Below are 14,118 nucleotides of genomic sequence, written 5' to 3'. Positions count from 1 at the left end.
TGGGGCAGAGGTTAATAGGGTAGCTCTAGTATAGGGTATATAAGAGGAAAGCCTAGGGTGTGTAAGCCTACTTTAGTATAGGGCATGTAAGAGGAAAGCCTATTAGGCTTTACACGCATTGTCTTGCATACCCTGTCCTATGTCATGCAGAGCAACCTGTAGGATCTCAAACTTCCCATAGGCAGGCTACGGAATCCCTTGATTGTCAAATTAAGGAGGGATTGCCCATTAACGCAGTTTTATTTTGTCACCATAGCTATTGCTGAAAGTTTCACAGTGTTTAACGGGCGCTCACGTCTCAGTCATAGTTATATTTCATTATAAAAACTATATTATTCCTTTTAATCTATGTATATTATTTCTTAAAACAATTTCTAAGTTGTCAGGACATAAATAGTTATTAATTTGTTTGTATCTAACTACTTAATAAATGAAACGGTTAGCTATTGATTTTGTCCTAGGAGTGGCATAAAAAAATTCCTGAGACTCTAAGAGCATCGTGAACATCTGGGAACCTGTAAATTAACTTATTTCATCTTGTAGAATCTGACGCTGTCCTTTCTGAAGTTTTCTGTAATATACTTGGGGTTAATTCTCTCTTGCCTGTTCAGTTCTCACTGACCCATTTTTTTCCTTTTGAGCTTGGTACAATTTGGAGAGTTGAAGAAAGATAGTATGGCCAATGCACAGTTAGTGAGGTTGAGGATTGCATGAAATGGGTGACAGAGAGTTTTTTGAAAATACCTAATCTCCTTACCTGGGCACAAGACCCATTATAGTCTGGTTCTAACCTACCTTTCCAATGTCATCTCCAATGAGTCACCCTGTCCTATGCCATGTAGAACAACCCATAGGATCTCAAACTTGTCATGTAGTTTCACAACTTTATGCATTAAACTGATGCTGATTTTGCTACCTGAAAAGTAATTCTCTATATCTCTCACTTTCCCCAACATGCTTTCATAAATCTTCATCATCTTTTCAACCTGTTCTTGAAACCTCAGAACACAGGACCCTGATCCCTTCATTCTGATTTAGGAATTCCCTCTCAATTCTCTAATGGCTTCCTGTGCCATTTCTGCTAGAACACAGCAAATTAGATGTAGTGTGTCACTTAGTTATCTTTAAACTTACACTGGGTTGTACAAGGAGAGAATCATGCTTCATGCATATTTGCATATGTTTCAGCAAGTACAATGTTTTGTAAAGTATAGATACTCTATAATCTTTGAAATAAGATAGTAACTGAGTGAGTGAGAAACCATACTTATGCTCGTGTCTCCATTAAGGGTCCCTAAACTCCCCAGCCCACAGTAATTCCATTTTTCTTTAAACTTATTTGTCATTACAGTCATATACTTCCTTGCATTATTATTGTAATATTTAATATCAGCATGTTCATCACCATTATATGTTCCTTACTATCATGGAATAGGAATCTCTCTCTCTCTATCATATCTATCTATCTATCTATCTATCTATCTATCTATCTATCTATCTGTGTATCCATCATCTATATCTATCTATATCAATCAATCTATCTACTATCTATCCATAAATCATGTGTGTATCTACCTATCTGTTTCATAGCCCTAACATATTGAATGGCAAGTGTCTCAATATTTAGTGTCCATGACAAAATGCTCAAGTGCATTTTCATCTACCTCTTTAGTATTTTCTTCTCTATTACCTTTGTGGATTCTTCCTCCTCTCTTGATATATTAAGTATTAGTATCTTCAAATGTGGGTTTTTAGTACTCTTCTCCCATGATGCTGTCTCTCCCTGTTCAAGCAAGCTCATATACAGCAATGGCCTCATTTACCATTAATACTCAGATTACTTACCTCTTCAAATCTAGTCCAGACTGTGTATTTGTCCTCTAGACTTGTATATTTTACTACTTACATATCATGGCTTATGGGAAATCTTGAAAGCAAGTCAAATTCAGGTGGTTCACAAATGCAGCCATAATCTTTTCCTGACATGTAGCCTTGTTCTAAAATTCCCAGCCCAGGGAATGGCCTAGTCATCCATCCTGTTACTTGAGCTAGAAACTTGTGTCATCCTTGACAACCCCCTTCCCTCTCTTGTCCATCCACATCCAATCCAGTTCCAAATTATGTCAAGCTCATCTCCTAAATGTCCTTCAAGTGGATCCACATCTCTCCAGCTTTATTATCTCAGCTACCATCAAACTATATTAAGTCAAATTATCATCATTACTCTCCTGCACAGTAACTTTCTTTCTGCTCTACTAAGAAGCTTACTCCCATCCTGTTTATTCTCTATATTGTAGCTGGACTAATCTTTTCAAAGTGCAAAGCCAATCACAATACCACCTGCTTAAAATCCATCAGTGGCTAATTTTTCATTCTAGGATGAAAAGAAAATTCTATAACATGACTTCAAAGGCTCTGCATGTCCTTCTATTTCTCTTGTCCTCTCTAGTCTTTTCCTTGATGGTCTCCACTCCAGCCCTACTGGCTTCTTTCTGGAATCAATGTCACCCACAACCCTTCATGCCACTGAGCTTTTACACATGGTATTCTGGTATTTCCTCTGCCAGAAATGCTACTTTTTCTCTTTTTGCCTAATTAATTCTTGTTTATTTCTTAGAACTCAGCTCAAGCATTATTTCTTTAGGGAAACTTCCTCTGACCTCTTGACTTTGTCGTTTTTGCAATGTTCCATTGTTTCTATGATTATCTGATTAATAATTATCTTTAAGCTCTGTGAGAACTGTCAGCAATGTTGATTTGTTCATTCTTGTATTCCTTGTGTCTAATATTTTGCTTTACATATCGTAGTCATTCAGTACATGTTTGTTGAATAAAGACTCATTTTCTTTTCTTTTTTTGCAGGACTGCCATTTTCATTAAGAACTGCCACTTAGAGGTACCAAAATAAAGGGTATTTGCTACCTTTAATACTTGCCAGTTCAGGTTGGAGGCACAGGCAGCAGCAAGAATGGGTAATTTTCCACTTAAAATATTTATAGATTATAAAACAATGTTAGTCTGTAAACTACATAGATTTAATGGAATTAAAATAACCACATTACTGTTTTACTTTCTTGAATAATAACTAAATGATAGCTCCTGTAAAAAGGACCAATTGAAAAATAACCCATTCTCTTTCTCTCTTTTTTTTTAAATTTAGAAAGAAATGTTCTTACAACATTTTCACAGAAAATGTCCCAGTTCATTTTGAATGAAATGCCAAAAGCTGAGTGAGTATTATTATAGTAATAAAGATGGGAAATCATAGCTCATGTTCCCTGTATGTCTATTTGGCCTTATGCTGATTTATAGACAGTTGACCATTGAACAATGTAGAGGCTAAGGGCACTGAACAACTATGCAGTTGAGAATCCATGTTTAACTTTTTAAAAATTATTGTTAATTAATTTTTATATATTTTTTCTAAATTCATGCCAGACGGATAATGAGATAACTTTGTAACAAGGGTTGAGTAGGGCACATCCAACACATACACATGAAAACCCAATCATCACATTTATGAACTACAAAAGGATGGTGTTTAACTTTTTACTCTTCCAAAACTTAACTGCAATAGCTTTCTCTCTGCTCTACCAAGAAGTTTGCACCCATCCTATCTATTGTCTATCTTGTAGCTGGACTAGTCTTTTCCAAATGCAAAGCCCGTCGTAATGCCACCTGCTTAAAATTCTTCAATGGCTAATATTTGATTCTGGGATGAAGAGAAAATCCCAAAACATGTCTTCAAAGGCTTGCCTGCCCTCTTGTTTCTCTGGTCTTAGTATAGAAAATTAAGAAAATCATAAGGAAGCAAAAATGTATTTACTAAGTGGGAGTGGATCGTAACAATAGTGACATCTTCAATGGTGCCATCCCCCCAGACTTCCATGATGTTCTGTCTATCAGGGTTCTCTTCCATAGCATTGACAATTCTTTCCATAGATTACTGTGTGTAATGAGCCTTAAAGGTTCTTATGACACTCTGATCTAAAGGCTGAATTAAAGACATTTTGTTTGGGGACGAGTAGACCACTTCAACATCGTTGTGTTGAACTCATGGAGTTCTAGGTGGCCAGGGACATTGTCCAATATCAAAAGTACTTTGAAAAGCAGTCTCCCTCACTGGCAAGGTACTTCCTGATTTCAGGGACAAAGTATCAATTTAACTAATTCGGAAAATGTATCCTCATTGTCCAGGACTTTTTGTTGTACATCTGAGAGACTGGCAGCTGGTGTTTATCTTTTCCCTTCGAGTCTCAGGAGTTGGCAGCTTTACAGATAAAGACAGGCCTGAAGATAAAACCAACTGCCTTTGCACAATACAGTAGAGTTAGCTTATCCCTTCCTGCCCTAAATCCTGGTGCTCACTTTTGTTTTGTACTAATAAATATTATTTGTGACTTTTTTTTCCAGAATAATTTCATTTGCATTAAAAACCTGTTCAAGCAGATATTCTTTCCCCTCAGTGATTTTCTTCTGTCTCTTAGTTGGCTGAAACTGCTTCTCTTGTTATCTTGACATTTTTAAAGCCAAACTTCTTTCCAAAATTATCAAACCATATTGTGCTGGCATTAGGTTTTCCAGTTTTAGATATTTCGTCTTCCTTTTGCTTTGTCATATACTTTGCTTTTTCTTGAATCATATTAGAGTCTATAAATTTGCCTTTTTAGATAATCCCACACCCACATAAAAGCTCTATTTTCAATGTGAGATTAAAAAAAAAGCCTTTCACAAAAAATGCAAGATTTTTATGACTGCTGCAACAATGCCTTCACTCATTTCTTTAAAAAAATTTTTTTACAATGGTCCTTACATTAGGTTTATTTATCTGGAAGTGGTGGGCAACTATAGCTGCAAGCATCAATCTATGACACACATCAGGCAATTCAACTTTTTCTTGTAATGTCATGACTTTCTCTGCTTTTTGGGAACACTTCTGGCATCACTAATGGCACTTCATATGGGTTCCATGGTTTTATTTAGGGTTTATGATATTGCAATAAACATGATGGAAAAATACGCAAGAACCATGAGAGATCACTTTTTATTGTGTTTGGAGAGCAGTTTACTGGAGAGGAACTGCTAACTTACTGCAATACAACAAGAAGTGGCTACAAAGTTATTACAGTAGTACAGTATGTACTAGAGTTAATTTTATGCAGTTATGATTTAATAGTGCAGCATAACATTTGTTTACACTTCTCTCAACTCTGAAAGCTGCCATGTATAGTCTATAAGTGCGTGCATAAGTTTAGATAATTTTTAACTTTTACAATAGATCTGTGTATATTTTATGGCAGTAAATGCTAAAATAGACTACATATACTTTATGCATTCGTGACATAGGTAACTTAAAATTTTTTTCATATTTGTAGGCTGCACGGTTTGAGAGTTTTTTCAAATAGTCACAAATTTTCACAAATTTTTCTAATATATTTATTGAATATATAGTATACATTTATCAGTATATATCTATGTATCAGTATTTTTATTGGTGTGTATCTATGTATAATATATATACATATATAATATATATCTCTATATAGTATAGAATATTATATATAACAGTATATAGAACTATGTACACTATTATATATATGTATATATGATTGTTCAACACAGCACTTTTAGAGCTATATGACAGTGAATGGAAACAGTTTCCTCTTGCTTAATTTGTCAATAGCCATTAGTGAATCCACTTGTAAGGGGCTGAGGTTGATTAAGCATAAAATATATATAATTTAGGTTTATATGCAGGGTACAAGTACTATATTCATGGTCCTATCAGGCTGTGCCATATGGCTTTGGATACTTTGCTCTCTGAGCCTAAGATGTGAATAATCCCGCCTTCCTCCTGTGAAGGATAGTTGTGAATGTAGATATGTTTGAAAAGCCTTAGTGTAGACACTGCCATGAGACAACTCAGCAAATTTAGCTATTGATGATAATGATAATGAGCTAATAAGAACGATGCCTTTTTGGAACATGATTTAATGCATATGTGATTTTTGTTTTAACTGTTTTTCATTTTAGATATTCCAGTTTATTCAATGATTTTGTTGAATCTGAATTTTTTTTGATTGATGGGGATTCATTACTTATCACATGTATCTGTGAGATATCATTTAAGCCTGGGCAGAACCTCCATTTCTTCTATCTGGTTGAACGCTATCTTGTGGATCTTATTAGCAAAGGAGGACAATTCACCATAGTTTTCTTCAAGGTAACATGACAGTTGAGTTCTTTTTTATAATATGAGAACTAAAACTAAAATTTCCTAAATTATTATATATATATTTTTCTTATTACAAAGTAGATTATATCTATAAAAGTTCAGAAAATTGAAAAGAAAGAAGAGAAAAAATTACCCACAATCCCAGTATTCAGAAATCACCACACTTGAGATTATGTTTTATTTGAATGAAGAGAACTTTATTGTAAGGACACACAGGATCATGAGAGAGGATGAGAAAGCTCCTCAATAGCGGCCCAGTTGAACTCTGGATTCTAGTTCTCCTGCTCTGAGAACTACTTCTGTTTTCAAAACTCAGCAGGCAATTTATATGAGCCCAGAGGAAAATATATCTGAGCCTAGGGACAGTCATTAATAATGCTTTGTTGGCTGGGCACGGTGGTGCATGCCTGTAATCCCAGCACTTCGGGAGGCTGAGGTGGGAGGATTACTTGAGCCCAGGAGTTTGACACTGCAGCGAGCCACGATCACGCCACTGCACTTCAGCCTGGGTGACATAGTGAGACCCAGTCTCTAACAATAATAATCAATGTTTTATGATGGTTTGTTCGAGGTATTTCCAAAATAATACTATTTTTGGTTTGCTTTTTTATTATGAATATAATTAATATAATTTTTAACAATTTCAAATAAAGATATGTATAACCACTACCACCCTTCCTAATCCTATACCTAAAGGTAAAGAGCTTTGCTGTGGGTCTTTTCAGTCATTTTGCAGTCTCAATTATTGTTACATTTCTGAACATGGCTGAATGCTTGCCAGCCATGTTTTGCATAAAGAGCTAGGCTTCCGATCTAATGTTTACAATCTAGTTGGTTGCCCCAATTTTGTTATGCCGAGACAATCTCAGTTGCTTAAGGAGGGTTGCAGTAACCTGGAGCAATCCTCTAAAACACAGTGGTTCACCTCAGCTTTCTGATGCAGATGATTTGTATCTACCACTTGCTTTCTGTTCTTTTTCTTTCTGAAATGATTGGAGAGGAAAAGAATTAGAAAGAAGGAAGGGTAAGCATGATAAGCTCCAAGTATTAAGTGCATGCTTAAAGGAGACACATGCATTTAAATCCAAACTGTGATTTTTTTCAGCAATTATCTGTAAGATGGTAGTAAAGTTTAGCGGTCTATTCCCTGACCATCAGACAGAACAAAACTGTTGGATTTTATTCCTTCAGTGCCTTTAATGATGTGTTAGCCAACTAAATGATTAAATGATAATTTTGAAATAAAATGTACTTCACCTCCTCCTCCACAGGATGCCGAGTATGCGTATTTCAACTTCCCTGAACTTCTTTCTTTGAGAACTGCTTTAATTCTTCATCTTCAGAAGAATACCACCATTGATGTTCAAACAACATTTTCGAGATGCTTATCAAAAGAGTGGGGAAGTTTCTTGGAAGAGAGTTACCCATATTTCCTGATAGTTGCAGACGAAGGCCTGAACGATCTACAAACACAGCTTTTCAACTTTTTAATCATTCATTCTTGGGCAAGGAAGGTCAACGTTGTACTTTCCTCAGGGCAAGAATCTGATGTTCTTCGCCTTTATGCATACCTCCTTCCAAGCATGTACAGACACCAGATTTTTTCCTGGGAGGTAATTCACATCCAAAAGACAATTTCTTCTAGAAATTTTCAAAATGTTCTAAGTTACTTGACTCAGTTTTTTCTCCTCCTCCTCTAGGAAATTATCAGAGGCTTAACAGATAGGTATAACAATTAATAATATTAAGTAAATAATGATAATGCAAATGCAGTCATTTATCAAACACTTATTGTTATAAAATTGTGCTTGGTATTTCTCATGAATAATTTTTATTTAACCTTAAAACCAATCTTATAAGGTAGGTGTTAAGTATTGTCTGTATTTTACAGTGATGAAATAGATACTAGAATCAGTAATCTGCTCACCAAACACACCAAATGAATAGTAGAACATGGATTTGAAAAGACACAGTTGGACTCAAGCCCCTGTGTCCTTAACCGCTGCATAATATGTTGACCTCAAGGTATTGAAGGCCAGAAATGCATGGAATTAGGCAAAAATTACGCCCCTGTTGCTGAGACATATTGACAAAATGCTATTAATATGGTAGCCTTTAATAAGAAAACAATGGAGAAGGTCAATAAAGAAGGAAAATAACTGAAATAAGCTTATTTCTTATTATTAAGTAATCAATAGGAGAATTTTCAAAGTTCTTAGAGTTCGAATTCCATGATGTTATTATTTTGATACATTAGTATATTTGACAATTATTGTATTGAAATTTTGGGAGTAAATATGCATACGGATGTATTTATAAATTACTATATGTATAAAATAAATGATAGCTATAATAATATAATATATAATAGAAATTATAATAAATTTATTTACATAATAAATTATAAATAAAACAATATGGTACCATATAGTAAATTAATAAAATTAGTACATTAAATAATATAGCTATTTATAAATTACTAAATTTATTTATAAAATTATAAATACATCCAGTTTCTGCTTATTTTTCACTACTGATGGTGAATTGTGAATATGAGGGCCATTCTTTAATTCATCAAAATCATTTTTGAGACAATTAACATTTGTCACTGTTTGAGAATTATGTCATACTCCTCATGTATTTGGAAATATCCACATGGTTGCCATAAAATAAGCTAGTTTGTATTGCTTTAGTTAGTACAGTCATGCATCACATGGATACATTCCAAGAAATGCATCATTAGACGATTTCACTGTTGTGTAAACATCGTTAGTGTACAGACACAAAGCTAGATGGTATAGCCTATGACACCCTTAGGCTATCTGATGTAGCCTACTGTTCCTAGGCTAAACCTATACAGCATGTTACTGTATTGAGTACTCTAGGTAATTGTAACACAATGATAATTATTTGTGTATCTAAGCATATCTAAACATAGAAAAGGTACATTCGAAAATGGTATAAAAGATTAAAAATGATACACTTGTATAGGGTACTTACCATGAATGGAGCTTGCAGGACCAGAAGTTGCCCTGGGTGAATCAGTGAGTGACTGGCGAGTGAATGTGAAGGCTTAGGACATTACTGTACACCACTGTAGATGTTATTAATATATACAGTATTCACTTTGGCTACATTAAATTTATTTAAAAATACTTTTTTATTTAATACATTAACATTAGCTTACTGTAATTTTTTATTTTGTGAATTTTAATTTTCAAAAATTTTTTGACAGCTGTACAAACACATTATACAACTGTACAAAAATATTTTCCTTCTTTATTTTTCTTGAGACAGTGTCTTCACTCTGTCACTCAGGCTGGAGTGCAGTGATGTGATCACAGCTCACTGCAGCTTCCACGTCTCGGGCTCAAGTGATCCTGCCGCCTCAGCCTGTCGAGTGGCTGGGATTACAGGTGCGCACCACCATGCCTAGCTAATTTTTGTATTTTTTGTAGAGACAAGGTTTTGCCATGTTGCCCAGGCTGGTCTCAAGCTCTGGGGCTCAACCAATCTGACTGCCTCAGCCTCCCAAAATGCTGAGATTACAAGTGTGAATCACTGTGCCTGGCCTTTCTTTCTTTATATCATTATTCTGTCAGCTTTTTTTCTATTAAAATATGTACTTTTTAAGCTTTTTTCTTAAAAGAAAAAAAGATGCAAACACACACATTAGCCTAGGCATACACAGGGTCAGGATCATCAACATCAACTGTCTTCCACCTCCAGATCTTGTCCCACTGGAAAGTCTTCAGGGGCAGTAACACACATGGAGCTGTCATCTTCTATGATAACAATGCCTTCTTCTGGAATAGCTCCTTAAGGGCCTCCTGAGGCTGTTTGGCAGCTGTTTTAAAAATACAAGTGAAAAGAGTATACTCTGAAATAATAATAAAAAATTCGCATAGTACAGTAAGTCATAAGTCAGTAGCAGTCATTTTTATCATGATCAAGTATTATATACTGTACATAATTGTATATGCTGTACTTTTTTTATTGTTGTTTTTTTGGAGACAGAGCCTTGCTCTGTTGCCCAGGCTGTAGTGCTGTGGTGCGATCTCGGCTCACCACAACCTCTGCCTCCTGGGTTCGAGCGATCCTCCTGCCTCAGCCTCCCAAGTAGCTGAGACTACAGGCATGCACCACCATGCTGGGCCAATTTTTGTATTTTTAGTAGAGACGGGGTTTCACTATGTTGGCCAGTCTGGTCTCGAACTCCTGACCTCATGATCTGCCCGTCTTGGCCTCCCAAAGTGCTGGGATTACAGACGTGAGCCACCACGCCCAGCCTATGCTGTACTTTTATATGCCTGGCAGCACAGTAAGTGTGTTTACACCAGCCTCATGAACACTTGAGTAGTGCATTGCACTGTGGTGTTATGACATCACTAGGCAGTAGAAATTTTTCAGCTCCATTATAATCTTATGGGATCACCACCATATAACTGGTCTGTGGCTGAAAGAAACATTGTTATGTGGCTCTTGACTATTATTAAACTATTTTCAATTCTGGTTGCCTACTCTGAGCAGGAATAGCCCTGGGATTCATTTTTATATTGGAAGGAAGTACTGTTATTAATTTTCTCATTTTTAACAGTACCTACACACTGTCGAATCTTTCCTTAAGAGTTTTTTTTTTTTTTTTTGAGACAGAGTCTCGCTCTGTCGCCCAGGCTGGAGTGCAGTGGTGTGATCTCAGCTCACTGCAAGCTCTGCCTCCCGGGTTCTCGCCATTCTCCTGCCTCAGCCTCCTGAGCAGCTGGGACTACAGGCACCTGCCACCATGTCCGGCTAATTTTTTGCATTTTTAGTAGAGATGGGGTTTCACCGTGTTAGCCAGGATGGTCTCGATCTCCTGACCTCGTGATCTGCCTGCCTCTGCCTCCCAAAGTGCTAGGATTACAGGTGTGAGCCACCGTGCCCGGCTGAATAATTTTTTTAATGAAGGATTTTATTTTTGTTAAAATCTATTTCCTAATTTGTTGAATATTCACCTTAAAGAAGTTATGTTATTAGTCAATTTGAGGATTATGTGAAATACGATTGAAAATACAATGCATATTGAAAATGGCTGCTGCTGGGTGATAGGTACCTGAAAGGGGGTTATGCTATCTTTCATTCATGTGTATGTTTGAAATTTGTTAAAATATATGGCATTAAATGGGGATGACGGTGTTTTGGAGGGTGCTGGAAGTGTTCTAAAATTAGATTGTGATATTGGTTCCAAAGTTGATAAATTTACTAACAGCCATTGAATTGTAACAAAATGAAGGAATTTTATGTTATGTTAATTATACTTTTATGAAGCTGTTAAAAAACAAAATACGCTATATTCCTAGGCAAAAATTAACTTTCAAAGACACAATAGTGATGTTCAATGGGGTTTAAAACTTACAATTACATTGGCATATTTTTTTCCTTAGAAATATATCGTAACATAATTATATCTAAAATATGTAATTTTCTATAGTTGGAAAATAATTACATATTTTATTTATAACAACTTTTCTGATTTTTCTTTATTTTACAGAATAAGCAGAACATTAAAGATGCTTATACAACCCTGCTTAACCAGTTGGAAAGATTTAAGCTTTCAGCATTAGCACCTCTTTTTGGAAGTTTAAAATGGAATAATATTACGGAAGAGGTAACAAAACATTTTAAAAAGCTTTGTATTTGAACTAAGTTTTTAGTTATAGAAAAGTTGCAAAAATCATACAGAGTTCTCATATACTTCTCATCCAGCTTCTCCTAATGTTAACATCTTAAATAACCACGGAACATTTATGAAAACCAGGAAATTAACATTGTGTCAATCCTATTAACTAAACTTTAGACCTTATTCCAATTACACTGACTTTTCCACTCGTGTCTCTTTGCTATTTCAGGATCCAGTCCAGGATACCACATCCATTCAGTTGTCAGTCACACTTTTGAGTGTCCCCCAGTCTGTAACAGTTTCTCAGTCTTTTCTTGTCTTTCATGACCTTGACATTTTTGAAGACTGCGAATCAGTAATGAGGTTATACATCTTTGGCCAGAATGTCACTGAATTAATCTTGGGTCCTCAGTACATCCTAACAATATGTCTGAGCATTAGTTAAGTTGGTGCCTGACAGTTTTCTCTACTGTGAAGTTACTATCTTCCCTTTGTAGTTAATAAATCTTGAAGGACATGCTTTGTGACTATGCAGATCCTGTTTCTTCTCAAATTTTAGTTGATTCACTTTAATGTCCACAGTGGATCTTGTCTGCAACAATAATTATTGATGTTTTTGCCTAATGGTGATTTTTTATTTCACTCTTTCCTTGGAATTCCACCGTAAGGGACAGCTGTCCTAGTGCTGCCATTTATTTGTTTATTTATGTCAGTATGGATAAATATGTTTTATATTACAGGTTAAAATCCAACATTATAATTATTTTGGAGCTCAAAATATTCTAGGTTTGAACATTAGAAGCCCCTTTAGGTTGGCGCCTGTGTTCTTTTACAAGCCCTCATCTTTCTGTACTTTCTAACTTTCTGAAATCACAAGATGGTCCAGTCTCATCTTGTATTTTCCCTGCCCCACCCCTGAAATTAACTACTTTGCCAAGGAAGAAGGCATTTAGAAGTTCAGATCTGAAAACTTTGTTGGTGAACTGCTACTGGGGTGTCATTGCTACTAGGGCTTTTCAGCAAATTGAACTAGGATCCAAATCCATAATGGTTTATTTTACCCCTCCTCTTTCTTTATTTTTAATTTCTCTCTTCAATCATGAGAAATCCAGCTTTCGTTATCTACAATATATTCACTTTTTTGTTCAAGTTTTATACACACAGAAAGTTATTTTATTTTATTTATTTTGATTTTTATAGATTCAGGGAATACATATGCAGGTTTGTTACATGAATATGTTGCATAATGTTGAAGTTTGGTTTTCTAGTGTACCCATCACCCAATGTTGTACTCAGCAGGTAACTCTTCAACCATCACTCCCCTCTGACTCACCCCGTTTTGGAGCCCCCGTGTCTATTATTTCCCTCCGTGTAGTAATTTTGTAATTGCTAACCATACCTGTGAGAAAAAGTCAATGAGGTTATAAGACTTATGTGCAGTTCTTTTTTAACTGTAGCCATAGAATATGTTAATATACTGTTTCCAAAGTTATTCAGGCTAGTGACTTTCTCACCCATCTCCTTTGGTGTGGTTATGTTATCCTTTATTATGTAATACAGTTACAGTCATTGGTTAGTGTTTGTATTTCATCTTGGTCCCTCCCATCTATTTCCTGGTTGTTTTTAATTATGTTCATTTTGAAAGGTATGTGAAAGGTATAGGAAACACTTCCACTACACACACACACACACACACACATACACACATGTTCTGGTGTTAAACACATAGATCGTAGCTTCTATTTTTTTTTTTTTTTTTTTTTTTTGAGACAGTGTCTCGATTCGTCCCCCAGGTTGGAGTGCAGTGGCATGATCTCGGCTCATTGCAACATCCACCTCCCAGGTTCAAGCACTTCTTCTGCCTCAGCCTCCCAAGTAACTGGAACTACAGGTGCCCGCCACCATGCCCGGCTAATTTCTGTATTTTTAGTAGAGACGGGGTTTCACTATGTTGGCCAGGCTGGTCTTGAACTACTGAACTCGTGATCTGCCCACCTCAACCTCCCAAAGTGTTGGGATTACAGGTGTGAGCCACCGCACCCAGCCGTAGCTTCTATTTGCTTTAGTGTTTTTATCATGAATGCATGAATGTTTATTAAAATTCTGGATCTAATTATACGATTTTTCCTCCTCAGTTTTATTAGTATTGTATAGGGTATTAATGATTTTCCCTGTATTGAGGCAACTCTGTATTACTGGAATAAATCCAACTTAGTCATAGTTT

At 35.7% G+C, this 14,118-nt stretch overlaps 1 protein-coding gene and 1 non-coding gene across 7 annotated transcripts in view; one reads left to right on the top strand and one right to left on the bottom strand.

Annotated features, from left to right (window-relative positions):
• DDX60 (DExD/H-box helicase 60) overlaps positions 1-14,118 on the top strand; it is a 173,223-nt gene that overhangs the window by 23,758 nt on the left and 135,347 nt on the right. For all 6 annotated transcript variants that reach the window (XR_010156235.1, XM_063808454.1, XM_063808453.1 and 3 more), the window contains 5 exons: positions 2,863-2,972; positions 3,161-3,230; positions 6,034-6,223; positions 7,507-7,848; positions 11,766-11,882. Coding sequence is in view for 5 of the 6 variants with exons in the window: in XM_063808454.1 (XP_063664524.1) it covers positions 2,969-2,972; positions 3,161-3,230; positions 6,034-6,223; positions 7,507-7,848; positions 11,766-11,882 (723 nt within the window). In the remaining variant the exon portion in view is untranslated. The remainder of the gene's footprint in view (positions 1-2,862; positions 2,973-3,160; positions 3,231-6,033; positions 6,224-7,506; positions 7,849-11,765; positions 11,883-14,118) is intronic.
• LOC112209139 (small nucleolar RNA U13) lies at positions 3,433-3,536 on the bottom strand. The gene has a single exon (XR_002943806.1). It is a non-coding gene; the product is annotated as a small nucleolar RNA U13 (small nucleolar RNA).

The sequence above is a fragment of the Pan troglodytes genome, chromosome 3 (genome assembly GCF_028858775.2).
Source record: "Pan troglodytes isolate AG18354 chromosome 3, NHGRI_mPanTro3-v2.0_pri, whole genome shotgun sequence".
NCBI lineage: Eukaryota > Metazoa > Chordata > Mammalia > Primates > Hominidae > Pan > Pan troglodytes.
The sequence above is the reverse complement of the archived record's forward strand: the minus strand, read 5'-3'. Positions and strand labels throughout refer to the sequence as shown.